Below are 23,547 nucleotides of genomic sequence, written 5' to 3'. Positions count from 1 at the left end.
TTGATAGCCTCAGGGCACAACCGCAAATCGGCTTCTCCTAAGAACTTCAGCTGCCACGCAATTCACAAACTTAGCACTTTCTGCCCCCTGCAGGCAGAGCATGAGAACGCATGGATAACAACCGTGTTAAGAAAGGGGAGTGTGATTGTAAAGAAGTACACACTTTTCTGCAAAAAATATATAGGTCAAATGAATAGATTACTTTCAATATTACAAAGGTGAATTGGCAAATAAGAGACGAAAAATGTTAGCCAACAATAAAGTGTTCTGTTTTCATGGTAGGGCATTCAAAATAGTCAGAGTGCGTCTTTAGTTGACCCTTATAAAAGATCGATGGTCTGCATTGTTGTCAGTGAATTGATGGTTGCGTCACTTTTCCTCGCTTTATGAAATATTCAGCCTCGTCACGCAGTAATGCCCGACGTCCCCTCCCCTCCCTTCTTCCTCCTGTATTGGGAAATTGGGAGTCGCTGAGTAGCTCTGCATGCTAATGAGCTGGTGCCCAGGGCAGCCAGAGCTGTTTTAAAAGAGAACAGGAGAGAGTGGGAGAAATCAGACGGGAGACGAGGCGGACAAGGAAGCAACAACTAACTCCACTGGCAGCACGCGCACAACCAGCAACAACGCAACCAGCAAGGACATAACAGCTGGGACCAGCACTAGCAGCACGCAGCAGCTCCAAAACCAACACCTGAAGTTAAAAAGTTAACAGCTCGACATTTACCTGCAGAGACAGGAGAGCAACTCCGCTGAGCACAGCTAACCGCGGGACCCACCGAGAGGGATTTTAAGGTGTACAGAGGGAAGGAAGACAGTTTGTACCCAGGTCTGGCCATGAAGCCCGCACTGGTGGCGTTACTACTCCTCGTCATTGCCATCTACTCCGTCCATGTGGAAGGTAAGGTGACGGACTCCACTCTCCGATTCTTTGCCCACATGCATTAGACTGCGAGAAAACCTCCTAGCCTTTAAGGTTATATATAGGAGCTTGTTTACAAGCCCCTTGCGTCGCGGATGCGCCACTTTTAATATGGGAAAAGGGTGACATACCGGCGACGCAAGTGGCTTGTAAATGAGCCCCTATGGGTCATGAGTTTAACCTGCCCTGACCGGTGCACTAAACAGTGGCGTAAAGTAAAATTATGCCCCCATTAGAATATTATGAGGTGGTCGAGTCTCCCACGTCTACCAGATATTTATTTGGCTCGAGCTGACTGGGGGCTGCTGGAGGGACCGTCTTTACGCCCCCGGCACTAAACAAAAACCTGAATCACAGTGATTTCTGAGACGAATCAAAGGCCCGTATAATAATGCAGGTTCTTCGAGGTCCTGTTTTATTAAAAGTACTACAAATTTGATTTTATGTTCTTAAATACGAGCTGTCGTTCGGTTGCAGAAATGTGCTTGGTTCAAGGGTAGAACTTTGCACAAGTAGTGGTTGTGTAGTTTGGTGTACACTTCTGAATTAATCGTGTTGGGGTTGTTTCTTGCTAACACGACTTGTTGTGTTAAAGACCGGATAGCACATGTAAATTCTGGGATTGAAGGAATTCCTCCGCAAAATTAAGTAGATTGTCTCTGAGCATTTTGAACAAACAAGTGAAACAAGAATCCAACAAAACTTCCTTGTCGCCTTTATCCTCAGGTTCAAAATGCAAGTGTTCCAGAAAGGGGCCAAAGATCCGATTTTCAGATGTGCAGAAGCTGGAGATAAAGCCCAAACACCCCTACTGCGAGGAGAAGATGATCATGTGCGTATTTCCTATCCTTCGCGCGTGCGCAGAATAGATTCGGGCGGGACTGCGCGCTTGATATGTTTGCAGGGTGGTCTACTTAAAGTTTGCTTGCTTGGCTTTAGTGCATATGCCTCGCTCACGTGACCCTGCCGAGCTGCTGGTTATGTCACAAGTCGATGCCTGACCTATTTACATGGTCACGCGCTCCAAACGAGACCTCGCTCTCGAAATCCAGGGCGCAGCTCACGGTTTTCTAAAATTAATGTGCACCTTAGTTAATTGTTCAGAGATAATATTAGTAACTTAATTATTTGGCACAGCAGAATAAAACACGCAGTCAGTTGGGTACATTGTTTCTTGCTTTTTCAGTGTAAGAGTTTTTCCTGCAGTTTTAGACTATCATGCACGTTTCTGAACTCTCACGGTCACTTCAGGTGCTTTTACAGTTTCTCTGGTTAGGTCTCAACAGATGGGAAGAACAGTTCTCTCAAAAGAAAGGGGGAGAACAGAGGAAAAGAGACCGGAGGGGTCCTTCCTCCTACACATATACTTCCCGTCCGTGTTCAGTGTACTAACCCTCCACCGGATAGAGAAAACCTTTATTGTTCTTATATGACCCTCACCCACCAGGGTCGCCCCTTGATGGCATGCTTCATCATAGGGTTCCTCCTGTTCAGCTGCAGAACAGGGCGAGCTGCGACCTGCGAAGTACGCAGGAGCACTGAGTGGTATATTCCAAATGATAGACGGAATAGGAGTGGGAGGGGTCTTATGTGGCAGGTTAAAAATACCTGCCCAGTAGGTAATTGATCCTTTAATCCATCCTCCGGGCGGTATAGTTAAAAACAGAGAGAGAGTAGAAAGTGCAGGCGATAATGTACCTGCCCTTCTAATGGTCTGCTTGTTTCAAGCCAAGCCCCACGGCTTTTCTCAGGACCAAGGATCTAACTCCCGGATTCCACAACTAAAGTAGTGCTGAGGCAAAGTGACTGCACACACTCTGCATGCTAATGACAAAACAGACTAATAGCCCCGGTGATGCTTCTTAGGTGATTGGGTCTATGGGATGCTTTGGGGTAAGTTTGACTACAAGCTCGCCTTACCACCGGAGGACTCATGATGCAAACCTTTTGCCACATATGTGTTACCAAGCAGGAAACACCAAGTAGGTGCTATGAATCTATTTTATTAATAACATGCAGAGAATGTTCAGTCACTTTGTTTCAACATTACTTTAGGAGTGGAATAAGGGAGTTAGATTCTTGGATCGAAGAGGGGCAACATGAGCCTGTCCATGTGAGTGTGTTTGTGTGTACACTTTTTCGAGTGTGTGTTGTTCTGTGGAATGTGTGTGCATTTGTGTGCCATATTTCAATGCATGCTAGGTATTATGTGTACAGTTAGAGTAAGTAAAGGGGCCACACAATGATGGGTGTTTATATCCACGTGTGCGCGTGGTAGGTATTTTCGATTGTGTGTCTAGTGTATGCTGGTGTATGCTTGCACGTGTGTAAAGGTTTCTCACCATGTACATGTATGACCGCACGCCTGATGTGTGTGTTTGTGCTGTATATTCCTGGAATGTTTGTTACTGTATCCCTCCTATACACACACACACACACACACACTCTGCAAGCACTGAGTGAATTAGGCATTCACCCAGGCAAACTACTGTCACCAACTGTTTGACAGTCACATAGAGTGGGCTTACGTTCCAGCCAGAGAAGAATCACTCTCTTACCCCCTGCTATTGGACGTTTGGTGTATAATTGCTCTACCTTTTGGTTCCTTTTGCAACTGCAGAAAACCTTTTCATGTTTTAGCCATGATTCAAAATGTAAGCGAGATCTACTGGCTTTACCAATCCTTGTTCCTGGTGCTGTTGTGCCAGTTTAAGGTCAGGAAGCCACCGCCCTCTGCTTGTCTGAGCTGCCCACGCTGATAAAAGGGCACGAGGCAGCACCACTGCATAACATCGAAATACAGAAGTGCAGGTTCTCACTATTTAGAGTACCTGTTTCCAACCGAGAAGTTACTATGATATCCTACCTGGCATTCCTTATGTAAGGTGCTCTATTATTCTCAGGGACCATGTCTGCTGCCTCTGTCTCTCTGCCCTCTCTCTCTCACTCTTGCTCACCCTCACAAACACACACACACAAATGGCACACTTGCACAAACTCCCACCGTTCGTCTCCTCAAAGGTCAGCCTGCTTGGTAGGTGACAGTCTTTGTAGCAGAATGACAAACACCCTCATGCAGCTGGAAGCAAGGAAATGTCTGCTATATTTTTAAGTCACATACACGGTCAGTAGCGTAGCTTCGGGGGGGGGGGGGAGTGTGGTTTGGGGTTTTTCCTCCCCAAATACATTTATTTTTTGATAAATAGTTGGGAACATGTGGATCAGTCAGGTATGGTGAGTGACATGTCTGACGGATTTCACCAGGATTTTTTTACATACACACAGGCAAAAATGCACACTCACACTCTCCGTTTCCCAAGTCCTCAAAAATGTTGTTTATTTGACAAAATATTGCGTTTTCTCTTTTAATATTCGTTCAATCCGCATTCCTCTCTCTTTTCACTTCTCCTTAGACCCCTCTCATGCACCATGTTTGTCCTCTAATGTATTTCAACATTATATGTCAGTGTGATTGTTAGAAAATCTAAATCTCCCCCCGCACCTCAATCTTACTGATCAAGCTATGCCCCTGTACACGTTTTTAAATACAACATGCACAACTCGGAGTTCAATATTCTAAAATTACAAGATATACGCAAATAAGTCTGACTGCAAAAAATGCATATTCATTGGCACCCACGGTAAAAGAAAATTATTTGAACAAGGTCATCGACTGGCCCTAAAATGTGCTGGATCTGCTTTTGTATACATATTTAAATGTTCTCAGGCACAGTCGGCAGACATCTCGTTTGCTAACATCTACTGTTTTCTCATTTTCATTCCCACCTTCTTGACATTCATTTTTCACATCCCCTTTGGCCCTTTCCCATCTCAAGCACTTTTTCAAAATGTGATAGTTGCTTTACATTGACAAACATGGAGTCTTTTGATCTGTGGTCACAACGACGAGACACCTTACGGATGCCTGCAGGAGTTCCATTGGGTACTTGCATGACCTTAGAGAGAAGGCACTGTGCGCTCCACTGGATGCCTGCAGGAGTTCCGTTGGGTGCTCGCCTGAGCTTAGACTGATGCCACTGTGCGCTCCACCGGATGCCTGCAGGAAATACGTTGGGTGCTTGCATGAGCTTAGACTGACATCGCTGTGCGCTCCACTGGATGCCTGCAGGAGTTCCGTTGGGTGCTCGCCTGAGCTTAGACTGATGCCACTGTGCGCTCCACCGGATGCCTGCAGGAATTGCATTGGGTACTTGCATGACCTTAGAGAGAAGGCACTCTGCACTCATCTGGATGCCTGCAGGAGTTCCATTGGGTGTTCGCCTGAGCTTAGAGTGACGCCACTGTGTGCTCCACCAGATGCCTGGAGGTGTTCCGTTGGGTGCTCGGGTGAGCTTAGACTGACACCACTGTGCGCTCCACCAGATACCTGCAGGAGTTCCGTTGGGTGCTTGCATGAGCTTAGACTGACGCCACTGTGTGCTCCACCAGATGCCTGCAGGAGTTGCGTTGGGTGCTCGCATGAGCTTAGATTGATGCCACTGTGCGCTCCACTAGTTGCCCTGCAGGAGGTCCGTTGCGTGCTTGGAAGAGCTTAGACAGATCCACTGTGTGCTCCACTGGATGCCTGCAGGAGTTCCTTTAGGTGCTTGCATGAGCTTAGATTGACGCCACTGTGCGCACCACCAGATGCCCTGCAGGAGTTTCTTTAGGTGCTTGCATGAGCTTAGATTGACGCCACTGTGCGCACCACCAGATGCCCTGCAGGAGTTCCGTTGGGTGCTTGCATGAGCTTAGACAGATCCACTGTGCGCTCCACTGGATGCCTGCAGGAGTCCTGGTGCTCCACTGGATGCCTGCAGGAGTCCTGTTGGGTGCTCGCCTGAGCTTAGAGAGATGCCACTGTGTGCTCTACTGGAATCCTGCAGGAGATGTGTTGGGTGCTCACCTGAGCTTAGACAGATCCACTGTGCGCTCCACTGGATGCCTGCAGGAGTTCCGCTGGGTGCTTGCATGAGCTTAGACTGATGCCACTGTGCGCTCCACCAGATGCCTGCAGGAGTTCCGTTGGGTGCTTGCATGAGCTTAGACTGACCCAACTATGCGTTCCACTGGATGCCTGCAGGAGTTCCGTTGGGTGCTCACCTGAGCTTAGACTGATACCACTGTGCGCTCCACTGGATGCCTGCAGGAGTTCCGTTGGGTGCTCGCCTGAGGTTAGACAGATGCCACTGTGTGCTCCACTAGATGCCTGCAGGAGTTCCGTTTGGTGCTCGCCTGAGGTTAGACACGTCAGTGTGCGCTCCACTGGATACCTGCAGGAGTTCTGTTGGGTGCTTGAATGAGCTTCGACTGACGCCACTGTGCGCTCCACCGGATGATTACAGGAGTTCCGTTTGGTGCTCGCCTGAGCTTAGACTGACGCCACTGTGTGCTCCACTGGATGTTTCAGGAGTTCCATTGGGTGCTCGCCTGAGCTTAGACTGACCCCACAGTGTGCTGCACTGGATGCCTGCAGGAGTTCCGTTGGGTGGTTGCATGAGCTTAGACTGACGCCACTGTGCGCTCCACCGGATGCCTGCAGGAGTTCGGTTGGGTGCTTGCAAGAGCTTAGACAGATCCACTGTGTGCTCCACTGGATGCCTGCAGGAGTCCTGGCGCTCCACTGGATGCCTGCAGGAGTCCTGTTGGGTGCTCGCCTGAGCTTAGAGAGATGCCACTGTGTGCTCTACTGGAAACCTGCAGGAGATGTGATGGGTGCTCACCTGAGCTTAGACAGATCCACTGTGCGCTCCACCGGATGCCTGCAGGAGTTCGGTTGGGTGCTCACCTGAGCTTAGACTGATACCACTGTGCGCTCCACTGGATGCCTGCAGGAGTTCCGTTGGGTGCTCGCCTAAGGTTAGACAGATGCCACTGTGTGCTCCACTAGATGCCTGCAGGAGTTCCGTTTGGTGCTCGCCTGAGGTTAGACGCGTCAGTGTGCGCTCCACAGGATACCTGCAGGAGTTCTGTTGGGTACTTGAATGAGCTTCGACTGACGCTACTGTGCGCTCCACCGGATGCTTACAGGAGTTCCGTTTGGTGCTCGCCTGAGCTTAGACTGACGCCACTGTGTGCTCCACTGGATGCCTGCAGGAGTTCCTTTGGGTGCTCGCCTGAGCTTATTCTGACCCCACAGTGTGCTGCACTGGATGCCTGCAGGAGTTCCGTTGGGTGGTTGCATGAGCTTAGACTGACGCCACTGTGTGCTCCACCGGATGCATGCAGGAGTTCGGTTGGGTGCTCGCATGAGCTTAGACTGACACCACTGTGCGCTCCACCGGATGCTTGCTGGAGTTGCGTTGGGTGCTCGCCTGAGCTTAGACTGACACCACCACAAGCTCTACTGGGTGCCTGCAGGATATTTATTCTGGGTCTCAAGTAGGTCATTTGGCTTTTTGAGTGAGGTACACCAGGTGCCCGCAGCACTCCAACATTGGGTGCTCGCCTGAGCTTAGACTGACCCCACAGTGTGCTGCACTGGATGCCTGCAGGAGTCCCGTTGGGTGGTTGCATGAGCTTAGACTGATGCCACTGTGTGCTCCACAGGATGCCTGCAGGAGTTCGGTTGGGTGCTCGCATGAGCTTAGACTGACACCACTGTGCGCTCCACCGGATGCTTGCAGGAGTTGCGTTGGGTGCTCGCCTGAGCTTAGACTGACGCCACCACAAGCTCTACTGGGTGCCTGCAGGATATTATATATAACATGGCAGCATGAGCTCAGATGCCACTGCAATCTATGTTAGGTGCCTACTGGAGCACTTTGGGGTGCCTGCAGGATCTTGATTGGCGCCTACTTGAATTTGATTACTTACTGACAGAAACCACGCTGAGTGCCTGAAAGAGGTCAGTAGTAGAACAGGCCAAACTCAATTGAATGTATGTTGAAGCTTACAAAGAGGGCTACAACATTTCAGGGAATTGAGTATTTCATTACAAATTAATCAAGTCAGCTGCTTTGCATTGGAATTATATACCATATCTATGACCCTAATGAGGGGGCACATCTGAGGCTTTCAGCTCCGGGCATTATATTGTCTTGTAAATTCTGCATATGTACCAGCGGAGCCGGCGAGCTACCACACCAGGGTCACTGTGCAATTCCTATAGAAGGTCCTTTCTAGTCATGTAGGGATACAAGTTTGTCCTGGATAGCATCTCACTTGGTGATGCTTCATTGTTTGGCAGAAGCACATTTAGTCTCACTTCGGCCTTATCACGCGTGCTATGTCCTAGGCCATCTAAGCCTACTTTTCATAGATTCGGCTGTAGAAGGACACCTGCTACGAAGGTGACTCGCAGATCACAGCTGAGCCAGTACCTATGAGAATGGGGCAGAGTACAGGTGAGCGTCACCAAGTGTGCCCAACTGAGTTACATCCTCATCTCACGCGACACCCGCGTCACGGGTGACCTTGAAGCCCCTGCCAAGCACTGAACGTGAGGTAACCCCTTGGAAAAATCCGGAGCGGATGTTTGCACACCTGCTGCTAATTTTAACAACGCCATTGTATGTGCGTCTGTGGCAGGAGGAACCGGATCCCACGTTTCAAATGCAATTTGCATAGACAATAGGAGAGCAGCTGCCGCTCCTGTCCTGCCTGGGTGCTGCTTATGGACGCTTTCCGATTTTTCCTGGTCTGAGTGAAAACTATACTCAAATTATCTGTAATACTTTGAACAATATTTAAGTGTGGCGCATGCGCACTCACGACAACCTTATACATTATAAAAAGTGTTATTTAAGCGTCCAAATGCTGCTGAGTATTAGCTGAACTGAAAAAATAACGGTGAATTATGGGCCATATCTCAAAACACTGTATTCTGGTGTTAAAACCTGACCTTGGTGGCACACAGCTCAGTGCTTTGAATTTGCATAATGAAAGCAGATTATTGACAATAATGTTTTGCATCTGTAAACAGATGGACTGCAGCCGAGGAACATTGACACAACAGCCCCACAACTGCAACAAAACGACACAACGTATTGCAATAAGTGTATCACAATAAAACAACAGCAGCATAGCACAAGACGATACCACACAACAAACTATGCAACAACGAAGACAGAACACATACACCAAACTCAACAAAATAGCGCAATACACCCACTCCTTGCAGGAACATAACATAATGCAACATAATGACAACACAAGAACAGACACAGAAACTTTAACACACCAACACAGTACATAAAAAGAGCACAACACAACAATGTAAAACATAACAGCTCAAAAGTGACAAAAACACAACACAAAAATAAAGCAGCATATCACACAATAAAATAACAGAGCACAATAATCCACCAAAGTAAAACAATACAATGTAACACAACACAACAATACAAGGCATCAATTATGCTCTGTTTTTCATGTTGTGTGTTGTATTTTGGTGTTGAGTTAGATTTTTTTTCTGTTGTGTTGTTGTTTTGTGCCATTATTGTGTCTTATTTGGTTGTACTTTACTGTGCTTTAATTGTTTCTGTGGAGTGATTCGTAAATTTGTTATGCATTGTGTTTTGTGTAATGTATTTTTGGTATATTTTGTTGCTTTTGTAGCTTACTGAGTTGGTTTATTTGTTTTTGTGTTGAACTATTGTTTTTGCGTGTTGCTGTATTGCACTGAGGTTGTGCTGTTTTTATTTGTGCTGCATTTAGTTGAGGTTTGTTTAGTTGTATAGTCTCTTGTCACATCTTTTTTGTATTTTTTTGATGTTTTATGTTATTGTGTTGTTTATTATGTTCTGTTATATTAGATAGTTACTTTATAGACACTAAGTAACGCAACTGGGTTTCCAGTGGAAAGCACCACATTTATTAAAGTTCAAGTACAAAGCACTGTCAGAGGGTGTAACATATCACCTCTTTGGCTCTTCAACTATTAAAGACACAAATTAGTCGAAACTACACTTGGGACCTTAAAATAGCTCTGGCCCGACCACTTCAAATGATCTAGCCCTTTTCTAAACTGAAATTAGCCCGCTGTGTATGATTGTCACCTGCACACTAAGCTGGGGCTATGTTAGGACACCCTAATGCTTCCTGGATAATTGAAAACATGCGCGCTAAGGAATATTTTATTCCACTTTCAAATAGTCTCAAAACTATTTATTTTTTACATCTGGGTTACAAGGTTTTACTCTTGTAAAACCTAATTTTACTTTAATTGACACACCTGTGAAGCGTCATTTCATAAAGAGAACGCCTCTTGCGTGTATTATTTTAAAATGTTCAGCTAAATGATCTTGACACGTCTGAAGAAGAAACAAAAGCTAACACTGCCTGAGTTACATATTTTAGAGTGAATGCTAGGAATGGTTTCTTGAAACCACGTAACTCATCCAACAACCCACAATAACCAACACCCTCTGTATTAACCACCTAACCTTAGGTTCTAGAGTACCGCGCTTATCGCTGTAAAGGGCTTCGATGTGTTGCAGGGTTAGAAAGCGTTATATCAATGCAATCTACAATAAAGTGTGATCTTGGCTATGTGCAATATTTCTATGTGTTTTTATGGTCTATTTCTAACCAGACCGAATAAAGATATTGATGAAGATGATGATAAATACAATACAGTGATGGGATTTCTATCCTGTGCCACTTAAACCATCAGCTTTTATTGGCTGTATATCTAACTCACTGTGTTCCCGTTTGCCACACTCTGTTTCGCACTCTAATTTTCTCTCTGTGTGTGTTTCACTCGTACTCTCTCCTTTCCATTCGCTCAATATCTCACTTATCTCTTACACCATCCCTCTCTTCTCTGATCTAACTGTTTTTTAAAACGTTCCACAAAATGTGGTTTCGGTATGGGGATCAAACTAGGTACATTTAACTGGGCCATAAAAACACTCCCTACTGTTAGTTTGCATTAAGAAAGTCTACTTTCTAAAACAAATTATCCCGTAAGATTCTGAAACAGCTGATAGCATTATCCCAAGGACAATGTAGTGATACGGAACGTCACCTGAACGTCCAAGATAAAGTTTACATCACTGTTCGACAACACCAGAAGAAACATGCATTGACAATGTGAATAGGTCTGGCTTTGGCAAGCTTGTGCAATGGATATTGTATTGCAAGCAGGTGCAGCAGAAATAAACAGGGGAAAGGAAAATGTTGGAAGTGCAGGCTTCCATAGAAAAGAAAACACGGACCAAGTAGATGAAGTAGGACGTGAAGTTTAATACACGTCTGTATGCAATGAGTTCAAGTCAGGAATAACGTTACAACTCCCAAGAGCTCATTCCCAACCTTCCACCATACTTTGAAGCTAAACATTCTTCCCCCCGACACGAGTCAGTCACGAGCTGGAACACAGAACTCCGCTCGTGACTGCTCATGACAACAACCACGTTCCCAACACACCTTCCCCCCTTAAAAAACAATGTAACAAAAGTAAGTGAAAATAACATCTTGACTAATACCTTAAAATAACTTACAAGATTAATTCATGACAAAATCCTTGTACTTAGCAGGAAGGCGATGAGTGCGCCCAATCCTTGAATTATCAGAAACGCCACTGGGAGGAGATAGGTCCTCACAGTCATTGTTATGCCCCACATCCAAAAATACATTACTGGTGTGATCTTCTTGATAAGTGGTAACACCCTTAAACAAAGAAACTCTGTTTAAATTCCAGATAGAACCACCGTCGACTCTGACAGCGTTCTTAAATGTTTCAAATACTTTCCTTGGGCATGACCAAGTTGACAAACCTTTACTTACACCTTCTTTTTTCTTTATACGAACCAAATCCCCCACCTTGATCACCTGTTTAGTTACCGAGCCCAATTTCTTTTCCATTGCACCTTTCATTTTATTTTTGTATGATTCTACTCTTCGTTGCACCACTTCATAATCCACTTTAAAAAAATCATTGAACCCATTTAAGTTTTTCTTCATCCACCAAGGAATCAAATTAGTGCTAGGTTTACGCCCTCTTAAAAGTTCAAAAGGACTGACCAAAGTAACAGAATTTGGGGAAGTCCTGTATGCTAATAACATGGATTGCAAAGCATTTCGCCAATTCAACCCACCCTTGACAGACAATTGGACAGCCTCTTTAACCACACGATTGAATCTCTCCACTTGACCATTCGCTTCAGGATGGAAAACAGCGATTCTATTGTGAGTAATTCCACATTTAACAAAAAAATCTTCCATTTCCTTGCTAACAAATTGTGGTCCATTGTCCGTTACAATTTCTTGAGGAATGCCTTCCCTACAAAAGACTTCATCTAAGAATTCAATAACACTCTGAGAAGTGACTTCCTTTACCATCTTAACTTCAGGCCATTTGGAATAGTAACCAATAAGTACTATTCCAAAAGCTTCATGTTTAGGTAAAATATTGAAAGGACCAATGATATCTAACCCAAGTTTACACCAAGGACCAAACGGAAACTCTACAGGATGGGGTTCCAGACGTAGAGCAACAGCAGACTTGTCACTATTGGAACAATGAACACACGAACGTACAAAATGCTCAACTGATACGTCAATGCTTGGCCACCAAAAAGATTCCTTGACACGTCTCCTGGTAAATGAAATCCCTAAGTGTCCTTCATGAGCAATTTCAAGAATGGTATTCCTAAGAGAAAAAGGAGGAATAATCTTGTCACCCCTTAAAACCAAACCATTTTCCACAGCGAGTTCTTCTTGAACCTTAGAGAAACCCATCATATCTCCAGATAACTTCCTCTGTTCAGGCCAACCTTGAAGCAAATACTTCTTGACATTAATTAACTTTGTGTCCTTTTCCATTCCTAGCAACCAAATATTTTCTTGCAAACCAGCTTGTTTACCAAATACTAAATTAATATCACCCACGGTAAAATCTACTTCACAATCATCATCTTTAATTTTGTCTGGAAATGCCATAGGTGAAACTAACCTAGACATGCAATCAGCATGTACATTAACTTTGCCTTGGACATATTCAACTTGAAACTGGAAAGACTGCAATCTCGAAGCAAGTCTTGCAAGACGTGCGGACATGGTACGTCCACCACCAGGTGCCATTAAGTACACAAGAGGTTTATGATCAGTTTTAATGGTAAATTTAGTACCCCACAAAAAGGTTCTAAAATGTTCAGCTCCCCAAACACAAGCTAACAGCTCCCTCTCTATAACTGAGCAATGTTTTTCTGCATCTCTCAAAGCTCTCGAAGCATATGCCACAATCCACTCTTTACCATTGTCTCTTTGTAAGAGAACACCACCTAACCCGGTACTGCTAGCATCCACCATGATAATGCATGGTTTACCACACATAAAAGGTTTAAGACATGGAGCCTTTACTACGAAATCCTTTAAATCTTCAAATGCCTTAGACATATCTGTGGTCCAAATAAATTTAGCATTTTTCTTTAATAAACATCGAAAAGGATTCACTTTAGAGGCAAAATGTGGTATGAATTTGGCGTAAAACTCAATGAGACCTAAAAAAGCCACAAGTTGTTCTTTGGAGATAGGTGTGGGAGCATTTATAATACTTTCAATATGATTTCGTCTAGGTTTGATCCCATTGTATGTCCTATATATTCTACTTCCTTTTCCTTGATTTTACATTTATCAAGACGAAGTGTAAGACCTTTTTGGGCTAAAGCAGCGATTACACTTACTAGATTTGAATCATGTTCCTCATTATTTTTACCATAGACAAGAATGTCATCTTGAAATGCTATCGCTCCATTTAGTCCCTCCAAGGTATCCCTCATGAGTCTCTGAAACACTGAGGCAGCACTAGCAAGACCAAAAGGCATGCAGCAGTACCTGTAAAGCCCTTCAGGCGTGATGAATGCAGTAATATTCTTTGATTCTTCAGAAAGAACCACTTGGTGATAAGCACTAGCCAAATCAATGCAGGAAAACACTTGAGCACCTGCTAACGTGGAAACCATCTCATGAAGCTTGGGTAAAGGGTGAGAATCCACCCAAATCGCATTATTTACACTGCGAAGGTCCACCATAACCTAAGCTCACCTGAAGACTTAACCGAAATCACAATGGGAGAAACCCAAGGTGATGACTCAATAGGCTCAATGATGTTCTTACTACATAATTCCTTGAGCATATCCTTCAATTTGCCCCTGTAAGTAAGAGGAACATTTCTCACTTTGTGTCGCACAGGAACTGCACTGTCGTGTAACTTGATAACATGTTCAAACCCTTTGTATCTTCCTAACTCTCCACTAAAAACCTCAGGAAAAGATTCTTTCAACCTATTGACTAATTGAGGATCTTGATTGTGGGAAAAATTGCAAGAGTCTACCACATAGACAGGAGGATTAGCTCTGGGATCAATTTTAATTCCTAATTGGCATTGGTGGGGCCATCCTAAGAGTGACAATCCTGATCTCGCTACATATATCTTCCCAAAGATATGACGACCAGAAAATATTAAATTTGTGCAGAAAAAACCAACAAGGTCAATTTTGTGTCCTGTATACCCACCAGGAGAGACATCAGGTGGAAACAAAGTCTTCGTGGGCCAATTGTTTTACGAAAAATGTTTAACGAAATAATAGTGTACCAAGCACAAGAATCTACGAAAAATTCTAAGTCGACATCACCTACAGTGATGAAACATGACGGAAATTTAGTACCTTCACCCCCGTCACACATGTTAATAACAGTATTGACTTCATAGTCATTGTCATCACATGGATTATCGTTATCATCACAAATGTAATTGACTTTTCTAGGAATTGACTTACAAAATTTCCCAAAAGGACCCTTCTTATTACATTTTGTACAAACTCTTCCTATTGCAGGACAATTCTTAAAATCAGCTAAGTGGCTGTCACTTCCACATCTGTAACAAAGTAATGGGCAATTATTTTTTCGTATTTTTTACTTTTGGCTTTACCATCAACTTTTAACGACTTGTCAGTCTTTTGTGGAAAATGTTTCCTTTGTTTGTCAGAGTCTTTAGAAACATTAAAAACATCATTTTTATCATTTCCTCTAATTTCTTTTATGAATTTTTCTGAGTGTTCAATTGACTTCGCAATATCAATGGCATTATTTAATGACATGTCTGAAGTGGTCCAAAGACGCTCTTGAACTTTTTTATTGTTTGTTCTCATCAAAATTTGATCGCGTAGGACTTGTTCATAACAAATATGCTCAAAATCACATGTGATAGCTAAAGATCTGAGAGCCGATACAAAATCTTCAATGGGTTCATCATCTTTTTGCTTTCGTGAATAAAATATAAATCTTTCCATTACAATGTTTTTTTTTTTCCGCATCGTAAATTCAGTTGTGAAGATGCATAGTCATATACGTTAATGTTGCCAGGATTAATCAACGCAGGTAAACTTTTGAATTCTTTCAACGCAATCCCACCTAAACAGTGTTTCCAAAGTGAAAGTTTCCTCTCCGGTTCACACTCTTCACCCTCTAACACCTCTACATACGCTAAAAAAACAGGTTCCCGTATTTCCCAAGACATGGGAGGGTCACCAGGGGAAGCTAGAAATGATGGGGGAGGAACAATACCAGACATAGTGAAGGCAGTAAAAGCAGAAAAGACAATATTGATGTTAAAAAACAAAATAAATTAATATTTGTGCATATTGTGACTATATAATATAATTCTGTTCCAGAAATGAGAATAGTGTGAATGACACACTGTGTGTGTGTCACCGAAGTAGTAAAAGTTACCCAAGAGCTGCTTCCCGTATGAAAAACCACAGTGGAAATCCTTGTTGTCAGGACTGTTGCCAGGAAACAGAGTAATTGGAAAACGCTTCCTGAATGACGCGGTGCGCAGCGTTAGCGCGCGTCTTTGTTGCCAGGAAACGATGCAGAGCAAATCAAAACGCCTCCTGTATGACGCGGTGCGCAACGTTAGCGCGCGTCCTTGTTGCGAAACACACTTCTTCACGTATATCGGCGCACAACGCTCACGTCAGCGTGTGATCTCCGTACGCCTCGAAACAACGATGATGTCTGCCCCTCCAGAATTCTAATCCGTGACGGTGGTGGCTTGCCGGTAGAATCCTTGAGCAAATAGCATAAACAAGTAAGAATGTTCTTTAACGACTTCCTTTTACAGTTCCCTGGTCCCTTATAAGAAGAAGTAAAGATCCTTTTCCAACGTAGATCGTAGCTTCCACGAAGAAAAAAAAATAATGAAATAATTGAAAAATAAGATCCGGATTAAATTGAGTTATGGTTCCGCATCCCGCTCGTCGCCAGTGTTGGAAGTGCAGGCATCCATAGAAAAGAAAACACGGACCAAGTAGATGAAGTAGGACGTGAAGTTTAATACACGTCTGTATGCAATGAGTTCAAGTCAGGAATAACGTTACAACTCCCAAGAGCTCATTCCCAACCTTCCACCATATTTTGAAGCTAAATATTCTTCCCCCCGACACGAGTCAGTCACGAGCTGGAACACAGAACTCCGCTCGTGACTGCTCATGACAACAACCACGTTCCCAACAGAAAACATGTCTCCTCCGAAGTGGGGCTGCCACATACTTGCATTTTATTAGTATTATTATGTGTTAAACATTCAAGAATTATTCACCACCTCCCCAAGGAAGAATGTGCACATTGCACATTCTACAAAGTTACATTATCACTTCAAGAGATAATATCAACGACTTTAAAATTTAAAATTAGATGACAAATAAATCACCATCAAACTGGGCGCCACGATCACAGGCGAAATACATTGCTGGTATAAGTTAGTGTAAAACTCTAAATGCACACTTTGAACCCACTGAGAAGAAATCAACTATTTTTAGGCGGGTGGGAACACTATGCACAGGCTTTATGCATTTACTCAAGATGAAGGGAGTCAGTGGGGAAAGTGGACTGACCCCCTCCCCCAAGCTGGGAGCTGTGGTGGTTGAAGCAAAATGTGAATGACTATTTAAAAGACAAATGGAAGAAGCTCACTCATCAAAAACCAGTGCAACTTCAGTTGCCTTATAACCCTCTTCATCGCTATAGGTTTACATATATCTGATTAGAGGGGATCTTGAAACCTTATGGATTACATTAAATGTTTCCCACACAGGCCAGGCGTTAATCCTCACTCTACCAATGATGTGCAACTAACAGGATAGCCTGTTATCCAACAACCTCAAAAGAGAATCAGGACTACAACCAGGTTTTAAAGCGCTATACCAAACCTTCAAAACATTACATATAGTGTACTGTAGAGTTAAAAACAAACTAGACGGATTTGAATGCTTGGAATCAGTTACACCAGAGCCAAAATATGCTTATGAATGAACACTGGCACTGTCCAATAAATCTATTTAATGGAGATGTCACAATTCCCTCACCATATAATATTACATCTGATCTCTATGTAAAATAGTTGTTCTTTGTTACCTGAAGTGACTATAACCAACTTGTATGAGCCATGTTTTCAGAGGCCACGGGACTGAATTCTTGCCCTTGAACAAAAATAAATAACACATTCAATTCTTTAGCTATGTCATTACACCATCATTGAATCCTGGCGCCCTGATGCTAAGCACACTAGGCCAGACCAATTACAAAAAATGATTTTTGTTTCCTAAGTTACCATGATCAGGCAAAGCCTACCTAAACTCGCCAGTGTTCAATGTACATTCAGTGTGAGAGATGACTCATTCTTCATCCACACTATTTGCAAACCCACGAATAATGCCTTTAACTAATTTCGAATTAAGCTAAAAAATAATCCCAAATCCAAGCCCTTGGCTTGATATTCTTTATTGTCTTCTGCACCATGAGCTCACAATTGTACACTAGACCTCCTCCTAAGAGGCTCCCTAAGAATTGTGCCATAACTCCTCCTAATAGGCTCCCTAAGAATTGTGCCATTGGCACCACAACACTTACCATGATTATGATGGATGCCTGGGAAAAGGTTTGCCTTCCATGCATCAATGAAGGTGTGGAACAAACACTTTATGCCTGTATTCTCTGTAAAGCTACTAGCTTACGGGCTCCTTTGGCATTGACCATCAACCCCACCCATCCATTAGAGATGAAAAATGTTAGCTAATCATTCTAGAAGGAGGTGTCCTACGTCGGCTGCTGTTAAATATACTAGTTCCTGTAGTTGTGTGTGCACTCCAAGCAGACAGATTTACTTTTATAAAATGTAGAAGTTTCACTGTTCAGGCAAAACATCATATTTAAGCACCACAAAGTGACCCCCTTTTTGCCTCAAGCTAACAATACATGTAGAATTTTTGTCGTCATCTGACTTTGCCTAAATCCGTAGAATTAAAATGAACCACAAAATGTTTCTTTATGTATTATTTGAGTATTTAACAAGAAAACACCGATATTTGACATTTATAACTGGGTTTATTGTTGTTCGTTTAAAAAGTGAAGTCTGGGTAGTAATATCTCTGAAATTGCGTATTCCCACTGTCCTAAGTTGTTGAGTGTTACTTGTGTAGCCCTACTGTTATCACAGCCATTGTGCAGTCCTCTGCCTCCATCTGTAGCCAGTCATATTTGTTTCTGCATTGGGACATCCTAAACCTACTGTTTCCTTACTAAAGAGAAAGAAAGCAGCGTATGCAGTACATGCCTGGTTTACTGCTGCATTTTCCACAATACCAAAATCCCCAAATGCAACTATCAGTCTTGAAGCTCCATAGCAACAATTCATGTGACAATGAGAAGGTCCCACTCCATCCTCTTCAACTACCTCGCTTAGCTGCCCCCATTTAGATCCTCTCCCACAGCTCACTGCACTTCCCAAATCCTCTAGGAAGCCTGTACCCAAGGCATCAACATCTTGTATGTGTATAATGTGTTCTTGCCCTAAAAATGGGGACCTATTGCCCTATAGCAGGATCGCAGAACTATCTTCACTATTTGTGCATTCTCTTTCAGTGTGCTTGCCACCTATGCACAGTCAGGGCCTTATTTATGAGGCCTTGCGACAGTTTTGCTCTTCCGTTGCGTCACTTTTTGTGACGCATCGGCTGCGTAAAACATGCCTCCTGTTGCGCCCTATTTACAAAGTGACATATCTAAGCAGATGCGTCACTTTGTAAACCCCTGGGCTACATTATACCTGTGTCAGGTATAATGTATGCAAGGTGGGCATTCCCACGTAAGTAAGCCTTGTAGAAGTGACGCAGTGAAATCTACGAGATTTCGCTGCGCTACTTCTAGGGTGCAAATGCGTCAATATCTTACGCCTAACTCACAGCAGGCATAAGACTGACGCAGGCCCTTTCACATGCGGTTTGCCCCATGTGCAAGGACACATTGCTGGAGTTGCATCACTTTTGTGACACACTCCAGCAATGCGTCACTTTTGCGCCTACAGATATCTCAGAAATTCTGACGTATCTGTAACTCCTTGCGACATGATGCGTCATACAGTAAATATGACGCAGCCATCATGTCGCAAGGAGGGCGCACTGAGAAGTGACGCATCGCTGCTTTCATGCAGTGATGCGTCACTTCTCATAAATGAGGTCCTCAGTGTGCATGAACACTGTACAATGTTTGCAACCATGGTTAATGCTGTACAATGTTTGAAACCATGGGGCTGATTCACACAAGTAAACTTGCAATTTTACATTTTTTTTTTGCTATTCACACACTATTATTCAAGGAGTATATTTACACTTGCGGACTATCCGCACTCGTGGCAGGTACTCCATACATAAAAAGGTAGGAAAGGCCTATCTTTTTATGTGTGGAGTCTCTGGCACAAATGCAGAGACTCTACAATCATCAAGACACTACTCGTAAAACTCTTTTGTGAATAGCAAAAAAATTGTAAAATGTAACTAAAGTGTAAGTTTAGCTTGGCGAATCAGGCCTCATAAATGCATCTTGGTTTCAGTATCCAGTCAAGAATTGATGTGACATTTTAAAATGAAATTGAGGCTTCTCATGCTCAGTGTAAAGGTGTTTTGTAATTGTGCGCAATGATGTTGGGGAAAATGTAAATATAATTGAGTTGCTTGGGCACCTTGGAAAAGATTTGTGATTGGTGGACATAGCATGCTTTTTTTGTTCAGTAATTAATGTATTGAGAATTGATCATGCATACTTTATACTGATTAATATTGAAATTGCTAAGTTCATTAGACCTGCAGGGCTTTTTTTTTTTAATTGAAAGTCCATCTTAGCTTTGCTGACCATTCTAGAATAACAGTTCTTTTTGTTTTCAGTGTCACCATGCAAAGCATGTCGCGATTTAGAGGACAGCACTACTGCTTACACCCCAAGCTCCACAGCACCAAAAAATTAATCAAATGGTACACCTTGTGGAAGGAGAAGCGTAGGTATGTATGAGTAGTGGATCCTCATAAGTATATTATCCTTCTCATTCTTTCAGTGCTTTGGTGACTCTTGTCTAAGAACAAACTGCACAATTCAAAACACATTCTCTTAAGGCAGCAATGAAGCAAGAATAGGCATGGGGACATAAAAGCGTTATTTCATCTCCAGGTACTTTCCCTGGAATCAGAACAGATTTATTTTTTAAAGCACTACCTCAAAGCTGAGATTAACTTCACCCCAGATTAATATATAATACAAACTCAACCCCTCATTAAAATGTTCGACTCTACTCTGTCCATGGGCATTACATAGGCAATTACTTCAGATGGTCAGATTTACAATTTAGCAACAATCTGAGCGAATATAGGCGCATAACTCGGCTTAGTAAAGATAATGGGAAGTTCATTTGTATGTACCATACTAACCCTCCTTGAAGTCACTTATGGTTCCCTTTCTTGTAGGGCTTTTTTGTATTTGGGAAAGTATCTCTGAGTGTTAGCTGATCACTAGTTCTGGAACTCTTGTCAATTCAAACTGCTGTCGTCAACATAAACAGTAATTACTTTAAAGGAATGCACATTGGAGTAAACAATGAAAGCAAGATGAGTTGGTAACGCATGGAGAATATCCATCGGCACACAAACAGGTCATAGAGTATCAGGCCAAGCTTCTTGCAACGGACAGTCACAACAGGTACTGAAAACAACAATGACTTGGTATCAAAACTCCTAGCTCATAGAGCACTTAAAGTGACCTCTTCATTGATCCACCCAGATCAGACCGGCTTCATGCCAGAACTCACTGCTCACCACTGTTTCATGAGTGTCCAGATTGGCCTGAACCATTTGCATGAGTTCTGCAATCCCAGTGATTCGTAGTAGGTTTTGGAACACGAGCCCATGAGATGGGGTTCATGCACTAGGTCCTCAAGAGGATAAACTTCAATCTCATGTTTCTGTCCTGTAGCCAAGAACTTTATCCCTTGTCTCGGGTCCACATGAGCTGCGTCCTACCTTGGTCAGGGCAGACAAGATGCTCCTGTTCTTTAACTAAACATCATCCCGCTCCTGCATGTCCATTGCAAGGATTATATAGTCTTCCCCTTTTCACTATAGGGAGAGTGATATTGTGTAATATTGTACCACTGTGAAAGCTCCTTTATCCACAACTACCCATATGATTTAATAAGGAACAGCATGCCACTTGCACAGCCAACAAAACAAAAATCAAAGTACTCTTTACTCCATTACCAATTCAATGCAGAAAAACTGCAGACATCTACACATCTGTGCCATGCAGTGGGATAACACCTAAACGTCATACAACCTAGAATCCAATGTCTATTCAGGATCTTCGAAGAAAAGCCGTTGCCAGATGACTGCTGGCCCTACACCACTTAATGTGTCTTGTGTATCAGTAGTGTGGGTGTGTGTTATATGTGTGGTGCTACAATGAGCTCTACAGGACAGTTTAAGCTGCCCTTAATCAGACCAAAAAATTAAAGCAAGAAAGAGAGAGAGAATTAGAGAGAGGGAAACACTAAAGACTAGTGGTGCCAGATACAATGCAAATGTGGTATTATTCATTTTATTCCCTCACTGGTTTTGCTCATCCCTTTTTCCCAAGGGTCATATTTGATGCGGTAATCCTAGTGTCGCCCTGTGGTCATTTAGCCATGCGTCCCCTTGCCCAGCCACTCGTGTGTGACAGTTCTGGCATTGAGCTATTGACTTGGTATCTTCTGGATAAACCAATGGCCATGTCCCTTTTCCAGGGTCAAATCTTCTTTCCCAATCCTTTTCCGTGGACTGTATCATCGTCTCCCAAAAATATTGACACAACTAAATCATTCATCAGACGTTGACAAAATGGCGCTCCATTGCTTGAATTTCAGTTTTCAATGGCTATTGTTCTGTGCCAGCAATTCTCCACTTTATGATTTCAGAGGGAACAAACCGCATTCAGCGTTAGACATTAAAATAAAAACAAAATGGGTGCATACAAAAATAACATCTATTATTCTACTTGCAAAAGAAGAACGTAAAACAAAATAGGACCCAGAACGTGTTTTATATTTCTGAACTATTTAAACTATATATCATTTGAAAATATTTGCATTCAAATGTATGCAGTAAACAAAAAATGCGCGGACTTTTGATCACAGTGTTTATATAACTTTTCTGTCCCATTTTCGCTTTTCTTCGTCACTGAACTTGCATCCCTATGAGGAAATCAATCACAGACTCGTTGCTGTGTCAACTTTAATTAGATTTTCATGGTGTAGTCCGAGCTTTCAGCTCGAGGGCAGCTGATGTAAAATATTAGTATAGTCTTTTATCACGAACATTTTGCTCTAAATATGTATTTCAAGTGAGAAAAATCACAACTAGTTGTTTGACTACAGCTATTTGATGAAGGAAACATAAAATTGGCAACAAGGCTAGATTCGAGGCATAGTTATTTAAATTAATCATTCATTTTGAAAACGTTGAACTTCGTTAGATGCACGTTGAAACAACCATTTGTAAAGTCAATAAGTCTGCATTGTACATTAGCCTTTTGGATTTGTTAATGCTTTGCTGTTTGTGCCATGATTTTTGCAAAACTTTACTGTTGTAAAAGTTGTCTGGAACTCATCAATCTAAGACAAAATAGAGGCCAAAAACAAAAATAAAAATTGGTCCCGAAAGCACACAATGCCATAGTAGTCTGTGGCACTTAAGGGAAACACTGTGTGTGTGTCTATGTGATCCTTGGGAAAGGGCAGAAAGCCATCTCTCACAGTGAATGTAGCCAAAGGCTGAAGTGGGCTGACCTACTGGCCCACATTGCATGCTGTAGTTGGTATTAGGAAAATGTGAGTGACACGACAACAAACCAGTGGATGAAAAGGGACGGCTCAAAGCCCCCGCCCTCTAATCGAGAATATTATACATATAACTGCAGTACAATTAAAGGTCTTGTCTAATGCCAGACTTAAATAGTATCAGAGTCCATTGACCCAAGTGATCCTTCTGCACATCAAACACAATAAACAAATAGCATTACAAATACTATAGAAAACACATTATGGTAAAATAACCACAGTGAAGCTGAGACATACTATTACACTGAGAAGTGGAATAAAAGGCATACCATGAACCTAAATACAGGATGGCTCCCAGTAAATACACATGTATGTGAATACAGACATCAGCCCAATGTAGAAGATTGCTGTTAGTAACAGTATGTAGGAATCGGAAGAGTTTTGATGGCATCCACTCTGGATGCCACTGACAACTCCCAGCTAAAGGCAGGAAGGCAAATAACATGTGTATCAAGGCCAAAAGCCAACCCAAAAGAAATGAGGA

General features: G+C 42.9%; 1 protein-coding gene across 1 annotated transcript in view; it reads left to right on the top strand.

Annotated features, from left to right (window-relative positions):
- The first annotated feature begins 530 nt into the window (after positions 1–530).
- Positions 531–23,547, top strand: part of CXCL14 (C-X-C motif chemokine ligand 14) — a 30,623-nt gene continuing 7,606 nt past the window's right edge. Inside the window, exons 1-3 of the mRNA XM_085618000.1 lie at positions 531–898; positions 1,646–1,751; positions 20,086–20,199. Of these exons, the coding sequence (XP_085474126.1) occupies positions 835–898; positions 1,646–1,751; positions 20,086–20,199 (284 nt within the window). The 5' untranslated portion in view covers positions 531–834. The remainder of the gene's footprint in view (positions 899–1,645; positions 1,752–20,085; positions 20,200–23,547) is intronic.

This window comes from Triturus cristatus, chromosome 7 (assembly GCF_964204655.1).
Source record: "Triturus cristatus chromosome 7, aTriCri1.1, whole genome shotgun sequence".
In the NCBI taxonomy this organism is placed as follows: domain Eukaryota; kingdom Metazoa; phylum Chordata; class Amphibia; order Caudata; family Salamandridae; genus Triturus; species Triturus cristatus.
This window is presented reverse-complemented; position numbering and strand designations above follow the sequence as displayed.